Raw genomic sequence first — 19,359 nt, 5'->3', positions numbered from 1 at the left:
CTCTCCTTCTCTCCTTCTCTCCTTCTCTCCTTCTCTCCTTCTTCATTTTTTTCCTTTGTATTTGTGCAGCTCCAGTGCTGGCACTTTTGGTAATGTAGCCTTTATGAATATAAAAGGGTTCAGCATTCTTGTGTGTTATGCATGTGGAGAACAGAAGGAAGAGTTCCTTGTTCTGCTGCAGCAGAAATAAGGCCAACCTCCAGCACAGATCAGAAAACTGTGTTGTGAGTAAAGCATCCTACTTCTTACAGAGTACAGGAAGATATGAGGCGTTGAGAATTGGAACTTAATATAGATGGACTCAAAGTTTTGGGGTTATAATGACTGTATGAATAATAAGTTATTTTTTTCAATTCATCTTCATGTTTTCAAGTTCTGCTATGGGAGAAAGAACCCTATTTTTGTAGGGTATTTTCTGGGATCAAACCGACTGATCCAGAGAAGTGATGCAGAGACTGCCTACATCACTTATCAAGAAAGACCAGATAAAGGCTGGAAGCATTCAAAATCAATCCATTTGCCATATTTGAACATATGGCCCTAAATTACTTCTGGCTTCTCAGCTATAAGACCCAACAGGACATTGACTTACAAATCCGGCCTCTAGGTCCCAGCACCAACAATAATTCATGAATCTCACGAAGCAAGCTCGGACGAAATCTCCCACCAGGATGGTTACGAAGGTCACTAGGATATCAGACACAGTGAGCCTTACAATCTCCTGCAATTTAAAGCAAGGAAAGAAACCATTTAGCTCTTATAATTTCAGTAGCGCATTCAGGACCACATTTTTTATTAAGACATTTCAGTTTTTATGACAGTAACCTTCAGAAAGGCATGCTGTGTGCAGATGCCCTACTTGTTTTCAGGCACTCAGCAGTGCCTAAACTTCACCTCTGTGGTTGGGAACAACGAGCTGTGTTATGGCTGTTCGCCCTAATAGTTGATTTAGTGTTATTGACTGCGCTCTGTGTTGTGGCAGCACGTAAAATGAAAGCACAAAGCCAGTGCTGCAATAATGCTGGTGTAGAATATACATATGTGGAGTATAATTTCAATTGTGCTGTCAAAAAATCTCTGTATTACTATGGTTTGATGTCTGTGATTGATGTCTATTCTTGCTGGAGTTTCTATTCTGAAGAACTGCAGAACTTCTTGGTGCCCAAAGCAGGAGAGTTGAAGGGTGATTTCTTTGTGGAAAGTGCTACAGATCTGTGTGTGTTGGAGGTTTCATGGCCATAGATTGAGAACCGTGGCCAAGGATTTTTGTTACCTTGGAGCTACTATGTGAGAGTTGGGAAGGACAATGCCATTTGCAAGGAAAACATCGCTCCTGGAAACATCAAAAACGTCAACCAAAAAAACCTGTCCTGAAAAATCCCAGAGATTTACTACATAACAAATTGCTTACAATGCCTACGGTTGTCTCCCAGCAGGGTCCCCTGGGCACGTCTGCAGGGTCGAGGGGAGGAGGGGTAGCTGTGCTGTTCTCCGTGGATGAGTTATAGTGGCCAAACAGTGTCCAGCGCGTGATGTTCTTCACGACGTCCTCTTCAGCCAGCTGCAGTGGAGACACATCTCAGCCAAAAATAAGTATATGGGGTCTCCAAAGGATGCTAACGGGTTCCCCTCTCTTCTCTGCTAGTTACTACCCCTAATACAAGAAACTGCTTACAACAGAGTTGCACCAGAATGTAAACTAACAGCCCTTCCAGACCAAAAGCAGTGAGTTTTGGGGAGCCAGCAACTTGTTCCCTGCACATGGAAGAGCCATGAGCCACGGTGTGGGGGCCACAGCAAAAAAGAGAGCAGGACTGTCAATAGGTATGTGGAGGGACCTCTGTGCAGTCCTTTCCTTGCTTTGTTCATTGTTCTTCAGGGCTGAGCAAACCTTCTCGATTCCTCTTATTCTTCTCTGTTTAAAATGGAGTCATTTTTTTTCTGTGGATCAGTTAGACATTTATCCTTTCCACCAGTTATCTGCCTGCAACACTCTACCGGGATCATGCTAAGGAGGGGAGGGCAGGGGAAGAGGATTATAAATCATATCCTTAGGGTCTGCATTAACAGAAACTGCAAATGGTGTCAGAGAAAAAAGTCAAATTACCTTATTAGTCTGTGATTACAGAAGACTATAGCACCTCTTTTTTTGTGTCTATAAAAAGAAATTGGAGGCTGATTGGAGACAGGCCTATGAATTTGTCCTTGAATCCCTGACCTTAACCTGGTATTCCCAAACCCAACTCAGCCCCTCTCTGGGATAAATAAATGTTTGAGAACAATAGGGAAGAGAGAAGGAGTTGCTGCAAAGACGAAGAGATGGGCTGCGATCACCCTTGGCTCCAGAAAATGCTAGGAAACTTGGCTTCTCATCCCAGCCCTTACTTTTTCGTTGACATCATCCATCAAGGCCAGAAGGAATGTGTAGAGGTTTCCCAGGAAAAGGGCAAAGATGCGCCCCAGCTGCCACTTCAGACCGATGCGTGGATGGTAGTTTTCGAGTGTGGCAATAGTTTCAAACAGGGGAGGGCAGAACATACCCAGCAAGGACATCACAATTTCAACCTGTCAGATGAGAAGGTTACTGCTAACAGCAACAAGAACGACTACGTTAGTATGAGCTGTTATCAAAATTAGGTGTGCTAGCTGTTCCTACAGCAAGGCCACTGCTTCCACAAGGGAGAAAGCTGACAAACATCTTTACCATCAGCAAATGACTTTCTATTAGAGCAGTGTAGCAAAAGTGGGATAGGCATGTAATGGGGAGAAAGTTGTGTTATGTGATAGCGTGCCACCAAATGAGTTTCTGCTCTTTCCTATTAACAGCAACCAATTACAGTAATAAGGTTTAGACCAAGGAACACATGGAGCTGCCAGCAAATTGTCAGCAACTCTCTGGGGCTTCTTGAAGGTTTTATGAAGGAGAGGGAGCCAGAATGAGTTCAACTCCCAGCTTGGCTTAGTGTGTCAGCTGCACAGCTCCTGTGGGAGCACTTTTGCCCTTATCTCAAAGGGATGAGCTCTGAGGAGTTTGTTCCTGGTCAGTCCAAGCTCATGCATATTTAGTTTCCTCACATCCACTGCTATTGCCTGTATCAGCTCCTAGTTGCTTATTTTAGTTTCAGAGGAAGCATGAGGCTTGGCTTGTACTTGTGCGTAGAAATAATTAGTTGATGCTAATGCTTATTTGCTGCATTCAGCACCTGTGCTTTTTTGATAGGCGGTTATAAATGTGAATGCAAGTGCATCAAGGACTCAGTGCTGCAGTCCAAGAAAATCTGTCCTAGTCTCATTTTCATTTGCCTGTGAGGTGCAAAGCATTGGGTCGCTGTGGTCAGAGAGGTCACTGACACGTCAGCATTAGCTGAGGCATGACTTGCAGGCTCTGTCTTTTGTTTTTTTAAAGCCATCCAGTGCCTGTTGGCCCACAGAGGACTCTGTCTGTACAACCAACAGCAGGTTCTATCTCAGTCACTTTTTTTTTTTTATTTTTCTTCCCTGGATGGGGAACAGTACCCAGCATTGTGTATGTGCAGATCTTAAGTTATCAACAGGAAAGTTGCAGTTCCTAGTAATTTGTTTTTCTTTTGGAAATGTTGGCTCAAATAAATCAAAGCATTTTGTGACCTGTCTCAGTTTTCTGAGGGAATTAGAGGAAAACATTATTTTGAATTTGATTTGACTTTGATATATAGATACATGGTAAGAAATTGTGCATTGAAATTAAGCCTTTCAGTAGGTAGAAACAACTTTTGTATTTCATTCCAAAATCAGATACAGAAAGATTTTTGACGACTGATTTTTTTTCTGCAGGTTGTAAAACCTTTTTCTTGTTATTCAACAGAAATGAAAAAGATTTGCGTTTAACTTTGTCTGATCTTGGATGTTTTCAACACCCAGAGAGCTTTCTAGTACAATAGGCTTTGTGAGCATTAATATGCAACTGGAGATTGAGGCATTTATATTAGTAATGTGATTGCTGAAGTTGCATTTTTATTGCTATTTATTGTGAGAGCAGTTTCCCTGCCTGAGTTGTAGATTTGCCCCAGAAACTCTCAACGAGAGCAGTCTTCTTCCTGGCTAACACAAGTATGAAGTTACAGAGGGACTTCAGGGCATGGAATCTCTCTGCTTTGGATGCCATCTTCAGGCTGGTGCAAAAATTATGCTACTGTTCAAGGAATGTCTTCATAGCAGTAAACTGGAATTAAATTTTCCATACCTCATTTCTTTCATACCATCCAGCATTCTGCATTTTTGAAAATGTCTGGGAGCGTTTCACCACAAAATAAATGAGGTAGCCGCTGCCACACAAGCAGCATATGATGAGGACGTTGGCCAGGACCCGCAAGAACCTCCTCAGATGGATGTTCTCGTCCTTGTTGCTTTCTTGCTCATCCACAATAGATTCCTGGAAAACCAGAGATGCTCACAGAATTGGAGTGTGTATGTCATAACACTGAGCCTAAGTCAACATCAGGTTGTTTCCTACCCTACAAAGTGTAAATTAGAAGTATGATGACTATATTGAAGATGGTACTTTAAGAGAAATTTCTACAGCTAATGTCTACTCAGGATCCTAAGCCTTAGCTGTGTTACACTCCCAAATTTTTTTCATGCATGTTAGCAAAAATCCTTCTGGTTTTATCTGTGTGCAAGGGTGCCATCAAGTCCTTATTCTCTGGCGTTTTACACGGAGCATTAGCTCTGAATGAGGTTAAACTGGATGAAGTTACTTTCCAGATCAAGTAGCTAGATGCTGACTGACGGCTCTTTTATTTATTGCTTTCTCCTTACATGAGCTGGTATGAATGTGTAAAGGAAAGCGTGGAGCTGACGGTTGTTGGACCAGCTATTCATGCTTTCAAGAGATGCTGGGAGCATTTCCAGAAGTGAACAGAGAAATGCTGGTTAGGGATTACCTTGAAGCTGGTGGTGATGGATGCAAACTTGTTGTCTGCTGTCTCTGGGTTGCCAATGAGGTAGTCCCAGCTCGTGAACATTTTCCAGCTGAAAACAAAGTTGTCATCATCCCCATCTGCTGTGCTTTCATTGGCATTGCGTGCCATCCTGTGAAGATTTAGGACAATCTGAACTGTCTGTTGGGGTTGTTGGAGGTACACAACAGTAACAATAACAATATTTAACAATATAATAATAATAATATTTAACAATATTAAAATCTGTATTGTGTAAAAACAAACAAACAAACAAAAAAAGACAACAAAAAAAAAACCTACTCTGGATAAATGAAAGCGGGCTAGGGATTGCTTCCACCACCTAGTGCATGAAGAAAGTCTATTACAGCACCTTTGGGCCCTGGGGTAGGGTTAATGATAATGACTACTTTTGGCTAGTTAAATTTAGTCAAAAACCACTGCTGATGTCTAGTATGCTGATTGAAACACAGCATTTTAGTGAGATTTTGGTAGCTGCATACAGTTGGAGTCAAAATCGCTTGCAGCAAATCATGCAAGGAGAAGCAAAGGATTATTCTTACTAATCAGCGTAGGAACTGATATGGCTTCTGTTGTTTCCTCTCTGTTGTTTGGTCCTTGAAATCCTTGTGTAACTCCTGCTAGAGCTCCTAGCACCAACCCCTCAAGAAAGATGAGACAACAGATGCTGCTATTTGGTGGTAAATATACGGCAAATCCCCATGCCCTGCTCCAGCCAAAGGCTCATGTGGCTCTTTCTGCTGTATAGCAGTAGGGCTTGTTTTGTTAGCAATACAAATCTTTTGGCTTCTCCTTTCTTGCAAGGGAAGAATAACCTTTCCACAGTGTGGCATCCATACAGACAGAGGGGTTTATTTTTGGCAGAGGCAGGCTCAGCAGCAGTTGCAGCTGCATCCCTGCTGCCCTGGCACCTTCATGTACAACTTCTGTCAGCGAGGCAGCCCTGTAGTAATGTTGGAGGAAGGGATGAAGCAGACTAAAGAGGAACCCAGCAGGCATGAAGCTGCTTTTTGTGCTCTACCTGTAGAAGCTGGACCTGGCTGAGGGCTGTGCTGTGCTGCTGGAGGAGCCCAGCTTGGAAATACTCCCAGTGGGCTGTGCAGGGGGGCAACTCTGCCATACTTACGATCTTATAACAACCATCAGGCTGTAGCCAAACACGCTGATCCCAACCATGAAATACGCCATTGGCAGCCTGTATTTTAACCAGCCAATTGTCCGTTGGTTGTTGTAGTAGCCATAAAAGAGAGCTGAGTATTTGATGTACCCCTAAAGGAAAAGCAAACACAAAACTTTGTGAAAGCCATGCGGCTGTTGCTCTGTATGAAAGAGGTTTTTGGTGAAAATTGAAAACTTAAGGCAAATCAGCTTGGCAGATTTTTTTTAGTGTATCATTTAGAGTTGTTTGCTGCCCCGTCATCTCTGAGAACCACTGATGTGCCCTGCTTACCTTCCTCCAAGAGAGAAAAAGAGAGGGGTTGCGTCAGAAGATACTGGATCAAAACTAACATCCATTTTTTTGTCTATTGCTGTTTCATCCTTACCAGAAAAACCTCCTTATTGCTCTTTGTGTCTTAGCCCACCTGCTTCTCTAAGTCGGTATCAAACACTCAAATCTTGTAGAAATGCTGTATTAAAGGGGCTCCCCACCATGAGATGGAACTTTTCCTGTCAGCTGGGAGGCAGCAGATGCTCGGTACCCTGCAGATTTAATTCCTTTTACTGGCCACCACCTGCTGGGCAAATTCAACTAAAGACTAAAATCAAAGTATTTCTTTTCTGCGCAAAGCAAGGCTCAGACACGATAACAACCACCTTGTCTCAACTAGACCTATTTTTTACTGCACAAACTATGGGACATTCAAAGAGTATGCAGATCTCCTAACCTGATTTCTCCCCGTTTTTCTGTTGTATCTTGTCCAACTTGGTATGTATCACTGCATATTTTGCCTTTCAGCTTGTAAGTTAAGCGTAGATGATTAATCTGCCCATGATAGTTGTGCAGGCTCTCTTCCAATCAAGGTTTTGGAAAATGCAAAATTGAGACATCGCTTGAAAAGTGTATAGAAGGCTGTGCACTGGACCTAGTTTAGAGGTGTCTCCGGTATCCCTGGGTGCAACATGAGCTGCACATTTGTCCTGCACCAAGTGAAATGTCACAGGAACAGGATAACTTCACGTGTTTTTCTTCTGGTGCTGCTGACTGCAGCTGCAGGAAATAGAGCACACCTGTGACTGACAGACCCTCAGTACATCTCCTTGGGATTTGGAGCATGTTATGTATAGTGTACGCTAGGGAGCTGTAGTGAAAAAATCTCCATGAAACATAAAGATGATGTTTCTGAAAGGCACTAGTGAAGGTTTTTCTCAGCTTGGAACTCCTAACCTTTATCTTTTTGGTTCATCAAATTGTGGGGACTAAAAAATGAATCTCTCTACACATCATCCAGCATGTTCTTTAAGCTCCATTTGTGAAGCATGGTGTCAAGGGAGATTTATTCCTTTTCTGTCTGGAAATGCATGATATGATCTCCTCCAGCCAAAGCATGCTTTTTCCTGGCTCCTCTCAAAATGTATATTTCAGTTTCACTGTATTGGCTCATCATTTTACACCTGCTCTGAAATATGTTTCCTCATTGCACCTCTTCTATGGACCACGCTGGACTAAGCATCCATTTATTTTCAAAGGGCAAGCATCTGTTCAAGGGCTTAATTTGACATCTTCAGACTGCAGAGGGTTCAGCTGTGCACCGATAGCCCATAGTTGAAGGTTGCCTTTCAAGCTTGCCAGGCGTAGCTGTACAGCAGGGGTTGGCAGGACCAAGAACTCAGTGTCAGCATGGCCATGCAGGTGGGTGTACCCAGCCACAGGAATGAGGTGGGCACGTCTTGGTAGCTACTCCTTAATGTGATGGTACAGCCTCATCCAAGATAACTTTTTTTTACTTATTGTATATTTCATGGACTCTCAGTTAAAGTCAGCAACATCCCTTCACCCTGGCACATAGGAATGGCAATAAAGAGGAGATAATTCCCTTCCAAAGGCTGTGAGCACGATCTCACGTAGAGGGAAGAATTCAAGCCCATATATATATGTGCCTGCATTCTGGAGATCTGTACTACCTGCCATTCATAGCAGCCAGCATCTCTTCATCTTCTAAAAGAAACAGTTGTATTAGTGATTCAACTTGGGACAAATTCATTTCTGTATCTCCTTTAGCTTCGGAAGGGTTTTACTATGTACTCAACTGGTCTCTTGTGATTAACACTCTTGTACTTACCTCAAAGTCCCAAAGAACAGAAAAATCCATAGCTGTTGCTTGTTCAGCCCGAGGTACAGTTTTTCTTGGCATGCTCCCATACGGCATTCCCATCAGGACCTGGTAAACATTAATAACAGCAATGCATGTTCAGTAAGACACTGTACAGATTTTTATTTTTCCAGTATTTTTTTTCATTAACAAATCCCCTTTGATTTTATTTTGATTGGTTTTAGTATATATTTTATTTCTAAGAACCCGAAGAGCAGTTTAAAATATTCATAATTAATTACTAGAGGTATTCCCTTTCCTTGGTCACATCCATTGCACAGGAAATATTTTGCCAATGAATTACATCCCTCCATGAACGCTTCCAGTTTAAATGTCCTTAGTTTAGCACAAGGCTTCTTTGCTTGAATTTCATGGGTCTAATGCAATAAAGGGATTACTTTTATCTATTTATGCAGGATTCTTCCTTAGAGAGAAGTCAAGAGCATTGGGTCAAGCTTGCGGTAGATTCTCTGTTATAAAGTCTGGAATTGAAAAAACGGTTTTGAGGTGAAATGAAGGGCAATTAGGTTTGGGGAAAGAGAGTATGACAGAATGACACAAAGAACAGTTTTCATGACACAGCCCTCCTGATGGCACCATGCACATCAGGCCTTGCAGAACTTCAGCAGCTAAGTCCACAAAGAGAGTATCAAGGGCTGTGGAGAGTTAGTAACATATTTACTAGCGGACTCTGACTGGTGCCCATGCCAAAATATCTCAGCATTCTTAGCCCAGAAAGATCCTAGCATATCATCTATCACTTAGTTTTTAGGGCTATCTAGTTAATTTAAATCATTTATGATTAAATGTTTATTGCCCAGCTTCTCTCTATATTGTAACAGCTCTGTAGGCAGTGAGTAACAGTATGCATTCTTTAAAGACAAATTACGTAAAGCTATTTAGTGTTCAACCATATGCATATTTTTCCAGAAAATACATTTGTATTTATCAGTGCTAGTAGCTATATCTCTTCATTTTGTGAGGAAACAGAGCTTTAGCTTTTGCTAGTGGCGAACAACCACATCAAGGAGAACAAAAGCATGGTACTCAGGAGGGACTCTGTGCTGCATTTTACTCCTAAAATTCTGCATTGAACGGAACAGATGCCACTGTTTGTGAATTGCACAGCCTTGAGGACTGTACCAAATAATTTAACCAGAACTATAATGGCTGTATTAAAAAAGTCATCAAGAAATGATCATATACAGTTGGCTATGAAATCCATTTCCTTCTCCAAGTACAGAGAGACATGCAAGAATCTAAAAATGGAACTCAGTCTTGTGAATCATCAGAATTAGAAATATAGAAAAGAGTTCCCAAACAAAGTACTTGGTAAAGTACTTGGGACATCAATTTTTTCCTTTTTAGTGGCTCCTTTTTCAGGACATTGTTGTGGTCATCATCTTGGGGTTGTGCCCCTCAGAGAGAGCCAAAAGGACTCCTGCAAGGGCTTTGCCATTGACTCTTTTCATCAGAAACCTGGGCAGTTTTCCACAGTGATCCTATGTTAGAGCCTGTGAACGCTTGTGCCAAGGCACATTTGTCAAAACTGGATTCAACACATCTAGTGAGGACCGCATTGTATGTGATGGCTCTGATCTTTCATAATTACACAGGAATAACTGATCCTACATTGTTATTCTACCACAGTTTGTACAGTGCAAAGAGGTGAAGGAAATATTTGGAAGATTCCATACTGTCACTGAGATTTTCTTAATCTGTTAAAGATCGCAGTTGATTTCTTAGGGCACTTGCAGATCTGAGCTTGCAGCTAGGAGGATTCCTTGGTCACTTTAATCAAAATGTAAAAGTAGCCTCATGCTAGGTCTGTGAGTTTCTGTGTTAGCTGCTGGATGGGCAGAATCTTGAGTAGCATTTTAGGGCTACTGATTTCAATGCAACTTTTGCTCCTATCTCAGTAGCTTCCTTAGAAGTTTTTTTTTTTTTTTTGTAAATAAACATCCTTGAGCATTTTGTTGTTCTAAAGCTTTGTCTGTTACAAACCCTTATTTAAGCCATCAATCTCATGTTCATATTAAGCAATTGGCAAGATATTACAGACAGAATTAAGCACTTACCTCTGGAATTATAACCAGTCCAAATATTAATCCAAAAAGGACAAGATTTACACCGTACATCCATCGCAGAAATATGAAATAGGAAGCAACAGAGGATCCAAAGTGACCTTAAAACAAAAGACACTTTATGGTTAGTAGTTTAGGAGGGTTAAACTGTCTTCAGCAAGACCTAGAGCTATCTACCCACAGTTCTTCCTCCATGTATTGCCAAAGACCCTCCAGATGGTGAAAAGAAGAAATGAAGGAGAAGGCTGGCGCTGTTCATGTGCTCATTTTGTGGCACCAGGGCCCACGGTGAGTGAGGACCTATGGACCAGAGAGTGGTCTGAATGAAAGAAAAGCTGCCTTACAAAATGCCTCATTGCCATCACACAGCATGAAGTGACTTCTACTTACTCTCCACTTCTTTTATCTTCATCTCCCAGGGTATGCACTGGGTTTTAAAGTTGTCAAAGTCTCTCTTAAATTTCACCCATTTCTGAAAAAAGACAAGACGGCTGTGAGCAGAGAGGTATGAAGAGGGAGGCTGCTTGGTCTGGAGGGAGTTTATAATGCCAGAACTTGCAAGCACTGCTAAAAGTGTGTGTTTAAAGTCCTGAAGTTGAAAGCAAAATCTATTCTGATTCTGATCTTTTGGACTACTTCAGAAACTACTTTTAAGCCCAAAGCCCCCTAAATGTTCATGTTCGTTATCTGGATTTTTCCCCTTCTCAGCCTTTTAGAAAATCATGGTTGCCTTGTGATTTTACCATAGGAGTGGAAAATTCAGATCAAGCTCTGGACAGAAAGAATTAATGCAGAACCAACCCTGTTTAAAACAAATTTTAGTTTGATAAAATACTGCGCTTGGATCCTTCCTTATCAAACCAACAACAAAACTCCCATCAGCTCAAGCCTGGCTTCCTTTTGCCCTTCTCAGTATAATCTCCATGACAACGTGCAACTTGGTTACCAATACAGTCTTAAAATACTGTCCGCATTAACCAGGGGGATGACGTTTCACTGGAGTCCATGGGGTAATGCAGGGGTTTTGCATGGCCCCTCTTGTCTTTAGGGGTCTCACAGTTTAACATTTTTGGAGAATGCAAGCAAAAGGGCCGTGCTTTTTGCTTCTCTTCCAATCCTTCCTTTACTTCAGGGAAGGTGGCAATGAGATTAAGGCAGGGGAGATTTCCCTCTATTCTTTCTATAATCACCACAGATTTGAAGCTGGCTAGTATTTTTCTGAATGTGGGCAGGAAGATTGATCCATACATCTTTGTGTTTCTTTTGCAAATTGTGAGTTAAAAAACTGATGATAGTATGTTGAATATATAACCAGTTTGCACACTTTACAATCATTTCAGTGCTTACCTTTGCCATCATCATTTTATATGCATACAGCTTTTTGCCTTTCCCTTTTCCCAGGGCTCCCTCAAACTTTTCAACAAAAGCTTGTGCCTCCCTAGTTGGAAAATAAAAAAATGCAGATTATTGAAAGAGCAAAGGAGGTCTTTAGCTTTTCACCTCTACCTCTCCAATCCCAGCATGTCTATGACAATTCCTCTAGCCTAGTGCATTGGTCAAGAAGAAATTAACAATTTCTATTGAAATGACCCAAAGAGAACACAGCATTTCCCTCTGTAAACACCTCCACAGTCATACGGAAATGGCCCAACAGTATCAGAGAAATGAGTGTATGCTGGTCTGGAGTAAAGTCAGATTGGAAATTTAAATCAGCTTTAGAAGAGGTTTCCAAGGAAAACAGAGAGAAACAAACAGGGTAGATGGTATTGGGGTATGATGAATTTATGAACAAAATTATGCTGTATATTGGTGCATTGAATAAAAAAAAAAACAACAAGAAGAAATTAAACTTAAGGACTTGGGAGAGCCTTTGCAATCCTAGGCTTGCGAGAAAGACAGACTTCTACCTGGTAGAAACCATCAGCTAGTTCAGTTCACAACCTTTTGTGACTTTAAAAAAAACCACTTGTGACTTTAATTGCAAACCTAATGTCAGATTTGGAAATGTTGAACACGTTGTTTCACTCTCTCTATGCATTGCATTCCTCATCAGCACAATGAGGTTAATCCTTTCTTGTCTCATGGATGAGTTTATGCAACCAAAATGACTATGGATAATGCAGCCCTCAGAGAGCCCCCTGCACAGGCAGTGCAACAATTTTGGTTAGGTTCGTTGGAGGGAGGCAATGATTACCATTATCCAGGGATAAGATGGAGGTACAGTGCCAAACATGATCCTTGGCAGAATTTTAGATAGGGTCTTACCCCAAAGGTAGAATATGCCAGAATTAATACTCCTGTTTTTATTTGTTTGTTTGTTTTCTTTTCTTGCAAAACTTTAGACTCTGAGGTGTACAGAGATTTATCCAGAGTTTTAGAAATAATTGTTGGTGTTCACAGCTCCTGATGCTAAGGGAAGATGGAACAGCTCTTGGCCTTGTGCATGTTAAAGAGAAGCAGAGGCACATGGGGATTGCCCTCCTTTGCAGCCCATCACAGCAGCTCTGGGCAGCCTCTTGTCAAGCCCCATGTCCCTGTGGGGCTGCATGTACCTTACAGTTTCATTTTGGAAGCTGAAATTATTTCCTGGTGGAAAGGGGATTTCAGATCAGAAGACCTGGGATTTGCCTTTACATAGGAACCATTCATGATGAGCCCCTTCCTGTTGACCTGTGGGCAGCAGTTATCTTTGTTTTACAAACATCTGCAAATAATGCATTATTATTATTATTATTTTTGCAAGCAGCACCATCTCAAACTCTGAAGTAACATGTCACCCTGCCGCTTTGATTTCTGTCTAACAATGGGCATGAATAAGCAAAGCAGGGCGCAGTTTGCTTTAACAAGTAGACTGACAGCAGCGAGTCATTTGGTTTTAAATACAAGGGTAGAATGACCTGGCAGTGGATATCAGTTGAACGGATTTGCACCTCGTCCATTCTCTGGTTACAGAGACTGAAAATCAAATTCCACATTTTAACTCTGATCCTTTAATCCCAGATAAGGTGAGCAGGTTCAGCGGTCACTTTTCCAAGTCTGGAGTGTTATGGTAAAATCAGCAAAAATGCCATGTTTGGGAGAAGCAAAGTGCAGCTGACAGCAGCTGAGGATGGGTCCCAGTACCTGAGCACAGAGAGCTTCTTCATCATTCGCCAGGGCTTGTTTCTCATGGTGGAGATGAGTTTTTTCTTTTGCTCCACTTCCTCCATCAGCATTGCAAGCTCTTCCTCTGACAGCGATTCCTCATCGGATGAGTTGGAAGAGTTGGAAGAGGCACTGAGAGAGACATAAAATTAAGGGTACAAAATGGAAAAACTCACAGGAGTTAGCATTGCCTAATGCTAGAGTTGGCTCTGGAGAAATGTTTTTCATGCTTTGGATAAGCCAGATGTGGCTTGGAATAGCACTGAAAATGTGAGAGATGCCTTTTAACCTTATTGTTTCCATAGAGAAACAAAAAATGTACCCTGATGTGAGACATTTAAGCTGTCTTGTTTAAGAGTGCTTTACTTGTAGTGTGAGTCTGACCCTGGCTGAGAAAGAATAATAAGAGAAGAACTTGGAAAGGGTTTTGCCACATGGCATTTCAAACTGTGCTTCCCTTTTGGGAAGCAGTAACATGTTTGCAGTTCATTGGTTTTGCTGTTAGGACCCGTATGCCTTGCGCTGATGATGTGCCCATAGAGCTGCAGGTCTGTCACCCAGCACTACTCAGGGATTGATGAATTACCTGTTTTTCCTGCCTTTCTTCTGTTTGTTCTCTTCCTCCTTTCCTTTCGTGTTTATTTTCTTTTCCTTATTTTCTGACTCCTTTTCATCTTTGGAAGAAGCCTTTTTGTCTCTCTCTCTTCCCTCGCCTTCCTTTTTCCCATCATTTCTTTTCATTCGGTGATTTTTCCTCCTAGAAGCTCTGCTTTGTTGAGGACAATCATCTTCCTCTTTGCTCTCATTTTCTTCTTCATTTTTCTGTGACTTTTTCCTTTCAAGTCTGTTTGCTCTGACTATTTCCCTGCGGGTCTGTTTCTTGGATCTCTTGTCCTTTACTTCATCTTCTGCAAGGGATAAAAACAAACAAACAAACAAAACAAAAACAAGGAAACAACGAGGACTTTGGGAAACAACTTTCTGTGCTGACACCAAGAGGATTCACCAGAGAAGTGCCAGCAGGATGCCTGGTGCAAACCCAGGGAAGTCATTGTGCAGGTTCCCATTTACTTTGGTGAACTCTGCATTATGCCCTGCCCACAGCCACATCCAGCACCCTTTTAAGACAGTGAGGCACATTTTAGCATGTGTGACCATTAGAAAATTGGAAATTAGTTACAAAAGCAAAAGACAATCCATCAGAGTGCATGAGCACAAATATATCTTCTTGTCATGTAAGCGAACCTGGGCAGTGGAAACAGAAACTGCAGTCAGTTAAACAACGTGCTACTGCTTGATGAGAGGTCTTTCAGAGATATTTACTTTAAACTAGAGAAAAGGTACAGCTTAGGCAGGATCACCTTTTGGTTCTCTGAGTTTTTCCTTCTATAGGAAGTCTATATCCAGAGAAGAGAAAAAAGAAGATACACTTTTTGTTCTCTCTGGCATTGCAAGCTAAGAATCTAATTGGTACAAATTCTGAAGCACTTCCATTTTGAAGGGTTGAAGTGGAGTTTGATTCAGTTGCAGAATATAATGGAAACGGGAAAAATAACTTTTAAAAAATTCCATCCCTTTTGCTACCAAGGAATTAAAATCAGTAGTAAGGTTTTCAGATTCTTTTGGTTTCTAGTTTTCCAAAACTTAACTTACGAAAATAGAATGTTCACATCAAAAATGGAATTTGTAGTTTTGGCATGGATTTTTTCTTCACAGTTGGAGAAATTGTGATGGAAGAGGGAAATTGGCTTAGGGTGGGATTCGGAGTAAAAGATGAGCAGCCTAAAAGGAGAAGAAAATGGAAGGAGAGGATTTACATTTTTTCTTTTGATGATTTTACATTTACATTTAATTTACAATAGCTTACATTTTTATTTTGGTTAACAGTTAGAAATTAATAACAAGCAAATCATTTTTGCTTGATAGTCATAAAAAGATAGTAGGAAATGGTAGTCATACTTGTCATTGAGAATGAGAAGGATCTTTCAACTTATTTCTTAAGGGCCAGTAGTTAGATTTCACTTACTATGTGGTAGTAAGTCTCAGCTAATCTAGATCAAAAGACAAGTACCCTCTTTGAAAAGTTGTTCATTTTGTGTAGTCAGATATCACTGTTTTCATTTGCAGCCTATCAATTACTTGGGTAAATGTGGAACATTCATTTGTTGCTTCTATCTTATTTTCTGGTTTGCCTGTATGGGAAAGGTGAATATGATTTATTAAAAAAAAAACACAACACAACACTGTCTGTCATTTTTCTAATTAATTCCTCATGCTTAGTGGATAGTGCAGACTGCACAGACATGACTGTGGGCCATTTCTGCAGTTGTCTATCCATTCATATCATCTATGCTGTTACGACCTTACCTCTCAGCTATCTCTCTTTATCTAGTGTTATAATCCTACTCCTTAGCTATTTCTCTTTGTTAGCCTCTCTCCAATACATTCTCATTTTTATCTTCTTGTGGTCAGGACTAATCAAGACACCCATGTATTTTAGTGGTGTGCATTGCAGGCAGGATCTCGGTGTGGTGCAATGCAGTTGCAGGGCAATGCAACGACTGTTCAGTTAGGGTAATGACCAAGGGACATGGGCTATAAGAACATGGATGAGGGGGTAGGCTGTTTAAGAGTATTGCTTTATATATCACTATTGTAAGTCAAACCTTAAGGGAAAAATCTGGGTGCTTACTAGCAGCTCACGAAATGGTTGCTGCTGTAGATTGTGCCACAACACAGAGAGAAAAATGAAAGATATCAGCTCTTGTGTTACAAGCAAGACAATGTTTTTAAATCTCTAGGTTACCTTCACTCTCTGAGTCACTCTCGACTTGTCCGTCGATCTCTATTCCAACTGCAAGACAAAGAACAAAGAGTAATTTCACTTGTTGCTGGGATTTGCACATGCAGTGCTTTATGCAGCGGGTTCCCAAGCACGAGACAAGGTTGGCAGAGCATTCCTTATTGATTACATATTGTATTTTTTTCTAAAGCAATGCTCTTAATGTCTCCTTTAATTTGGAAAATTGACAAAATTTCCCTTCGTGAGCAAACTGAAATTGCAGTATCTTTGAGAGGTGCAAAATGATAAAGTTGGAAACTCCCGAGCTGAAATCATTTCTCCATGATACCAACCATCTTCCATGATGTCCCGCAGTTTGCATTTCTTCCTCTTCCCCATGATGGCCTCTGCCTTCTGCACAGACGCAGGAGCCACTATGCAGCCCAATCATAGGTGGGTCACTCCCTGTTCCAGTTCCATGTGCTCCCCTCCTGGGCATGGCAAGCAGATGGGCACGTCTCACCAAGGCTGAGCTGCAGCATGAGAGCCGTGTGGGCACACAGAGCAGAGTGCAGCTCTGCCTCAGCCTACCCAAACACTTTCTCTTCTTCTCCCCTCTCCCTCTGAAAGGCAGCTGTCAGCATTACATTGCATTCCATGATTTAAACATGAAGGAAAGCCCTGGGGTGGATGCTTGGCAGTATCGTATGAAACACAGACACAAGTCACGTCTAGTTCTGGCATAAGCCCGGGGCTGCAGACTTTGAAGGTATCAGCTATCTTCATGCCATATTCTTTACTTCCCTGCCTCAATCTGTGTAGCCCTGTTGGTTTTTTTCTTCTGCACCTCGTTAAACATTTAAGTGCAGTGCCTCTCTTTGGTCCTATCATCCTCCACCTGTGGCCTCTGTAGGGGTCTCAGGAGTGAACAGGCAGAGAAGAGCTGGCAGCCAATACACGGGCTCTCTCTTTCCTTCCCTCCTTCTGCTCCGTGTGACCTTTGCAGACTCATTGTTCTTGCTAGTAAAATGGGATAGCTTTTCCTTCTAGGTGCTCCGACGCTTAATTAATTAATGCGAGACCCTCATTCGGAAGGTCTTTTTGTGCCACAAAGTATTGTGTTGCACCCTGCAGCTTGAGTCTTTCGATGGGCTCCATCGGTGATAGGTTTGTCTGAGTTGCCTCTGCATTAAAACTCAGTGTCTGCCCCAGCAACAACCTCAGGAGGGGAATTCAGCAGCAGCTTAACTTTCACTTGAGTCAATGTCTCCTCAGCAGTTTCTGGGAGGAGACCTTTTGTTGCTGAATTTTGGTCCACAAACACCATTAAGTATTTTAAGCCTGATCTGATCTCATGGATAGTTTGATTTACCTCTGACTTCAGTGTAGCTCGCCTGAGCTAAATACATAATGTATAGTATGTGCCCATATATTATTAACTGGTCTGACCCTACAGGTTCATTGCACAGGGCATTTCCAGCATGCATCCCCACACCTTGTGTGGGTCTGACTGGACTTGAAGTCTTTGAAGCTCTTCCCCTTGGACAAGTTTCACCTATAGTTCTACCTGTTAATGCAGTGAGCTAGAAAATTATTGAAGATGTGATTACCTGGCCATTGAGTTAATACCACTCTGGGCAAGACAGAGCAACCTGCTGATAGCTGGAGGCTACTGGAGCAAGGTTTCTGCAGGCCACTTCAGGTGCCTCAAACCTCAGTCCGAAGTGTCCTTTGCCCAAAGGGAACGTCATTTCCCTTGTTAGCTGTAAAACAGGTTTCTGGAGAACAAGCACTGCTCTCATTGTTGGTACAGCTTCTGCCATGTGGCACCCTCCTCCTCCAGCATGGAATATCTAGCACTGTTTGCATGCTCAGGGCACACTTGGGTAAGCATCTCATTGCTGGAGGTATTCAAAAGGCTTTAGGAAGAAGCAAGCTGCGTTATCTGGTTTTCTACCCCACTATGTGAGCAATCATTCATCCATCATCTTGGAAGAAAGCCACGAGCTCTAGGACAGCTTGTGTGACTTGGCATCCCCACAGATCCTGGTTATGTGATTTTGGAAAGTGATAGGGAATGAAGATTCATTTTGTTGTGGATTCCTGTGTGTCTGTGAACTCCTTTCCTGAGAAGCAGTGCTCAGCCCCCAGTGCAACTGCTCATGGGGTGCCAATGGAACCGAATGCGTGGCCAAAATAATTCTGTGCTGAGTTGAAACTCCTGCCCTCCGATATTACAATCTGCACTCCTGTTTGCAGGGGTGGTGGCAAAGTTACGATGTTTTCGTGGCAGACATAGGTGTTCTGGGCACTTGGAGGAAATCTGCATTACTCCTGTCACACCTCTTGCTGCTTAGGAGTGAGATACCACCATACCGTAGGAGAGGATGTTAATGGTGAGTCCCAGTGTACAGGACAGAGCATGAATGTTATCTGTACTTCATGTAAGATAATGCATGGGCATGGCTGTTTAGTTGCTCAGCATATTTGCAACAAGCTTTGTACAGATGCTGCTTTCCCTCCACTACACCAACACTGCCAAATGTAGCAAAGTTGACCATGACCAAACAGCACCCTTTCAGGCTGGGGAGCAGCATTTTCCCTTTTTATAGGTGGGAATCATTGTCTTTCACGCTGCCAGCTTCACTGGAGTCACTCACATGGAGAGAAGGAGGTGCCTAATCACTGGCAACTTGAAGAGGGAAGGGTTGTTAAAATAGCTGGCCAACAGCTGAACCATAAGGTGAAATCCCAACTTGTTTTTCAGATTTGACATATTATACATCGGTCCCGTTGCACAAGAATTACTTTTCCCTTTGCCTGAGAACCTCAAATGACCCTAAACAAAAAAATTGCACCCCAACTGATGCTGCCTTCATTCTCCAGAAGTAGCAGTCCACCTATGGCAGTTTTGCAGCCATATGAGAAAGACAAAAATAACTCATGGTCCTTGTCTTTGCTGACACACATTCTTGCAGGGAGAGGCTGAGGGGGAGCAGGCAGTGCCAGGTAATGGGATTCAAAAGACAGGCTGAGATGGTGAGGCTGGGAAACCTCCAAGGAGCAGGGTTTAATGCAGT

General features: G+C 42.1%; 1 protein-coding gene across 1 annotated transcript in view; it reads right to left on the bottom strand.

Annotated features, from left to right (window-relative positions):
• Positions 1-16,678, bottom strand: part of TMC2 (transmembrane channel like 2) — a 30,287-nt gene extending 13,609 nt beyond the window's left edge. The window contains exons 1-14 of the mRNA XM_010712980.3: positions 16,633-16,678; positions 16,304-16,351; positions 14,084-14,315; positions 13,477-13,629; positions 11,701-11,791; positions 10,744-10,825; positions 10,348-10,454; positions 8,240-8,338; positions 6,085-6,227; positions 4,923-5,070; positions 4,223-4,411; positions 2,386-2,565; positions 1,412-1,561; positions 593-721 (exon numbers count right to left, since the gene is read on the bottom strand). Coding sequence (XP_010711282.2) covers positions 593-721; positions 1,412-1,561; positions 2,386-2,565; positions 4,223-4,411; positions 4,923-5,070; positions 6,085-6,227; positions 8,240-8,338; positions 10,348-10,454; positions 10,744-10,825; positions 11,701-11,791; positions 13,477-13,629; positions 14,084-14,315; positions 16,304-16,351; positions 16,633-16,678 — 1,797 coding nt within the window. The remainder of the gene's footprint in view (positions 1-592; positions 722-1,411; positions 1,562-2,385; positions 2,566-4,222; positions 4,412-4,922; positions 5,071-6,084; positions 6,228-8,239; positions 8,339-10,347; positions 10,455-10,743; positions 10,826-11,700; positions 11,792-13,476; positions 13,630-14,083; positions 14,316-16,303; positions 16,352-16,632) is intronic.
• Between the last annotated feature and the right edge of the window lie 2,681 nt (positions 16,679-19,359).

This window comes from Meleagris gallopavo, chromosome 6 (genome assembly GCF_000146605.3).
Source record: "Meleagris gallopavo isolate NT-WF06-2002-E0010 breed Aviagen turkey brand Nicholas breeding stock chromosome 6, Turkey_5.1, whole genome shotgun sequence".
Lineage (NCBI taxonomy): Eukaryota > Metazoa > Chordata > Aves > Galliformes > Phasianidae > Meleagris > Meleagris gallopavo.
This window is presented reverse-complemented; position numbering and strand designations above follow the sequence as displayed.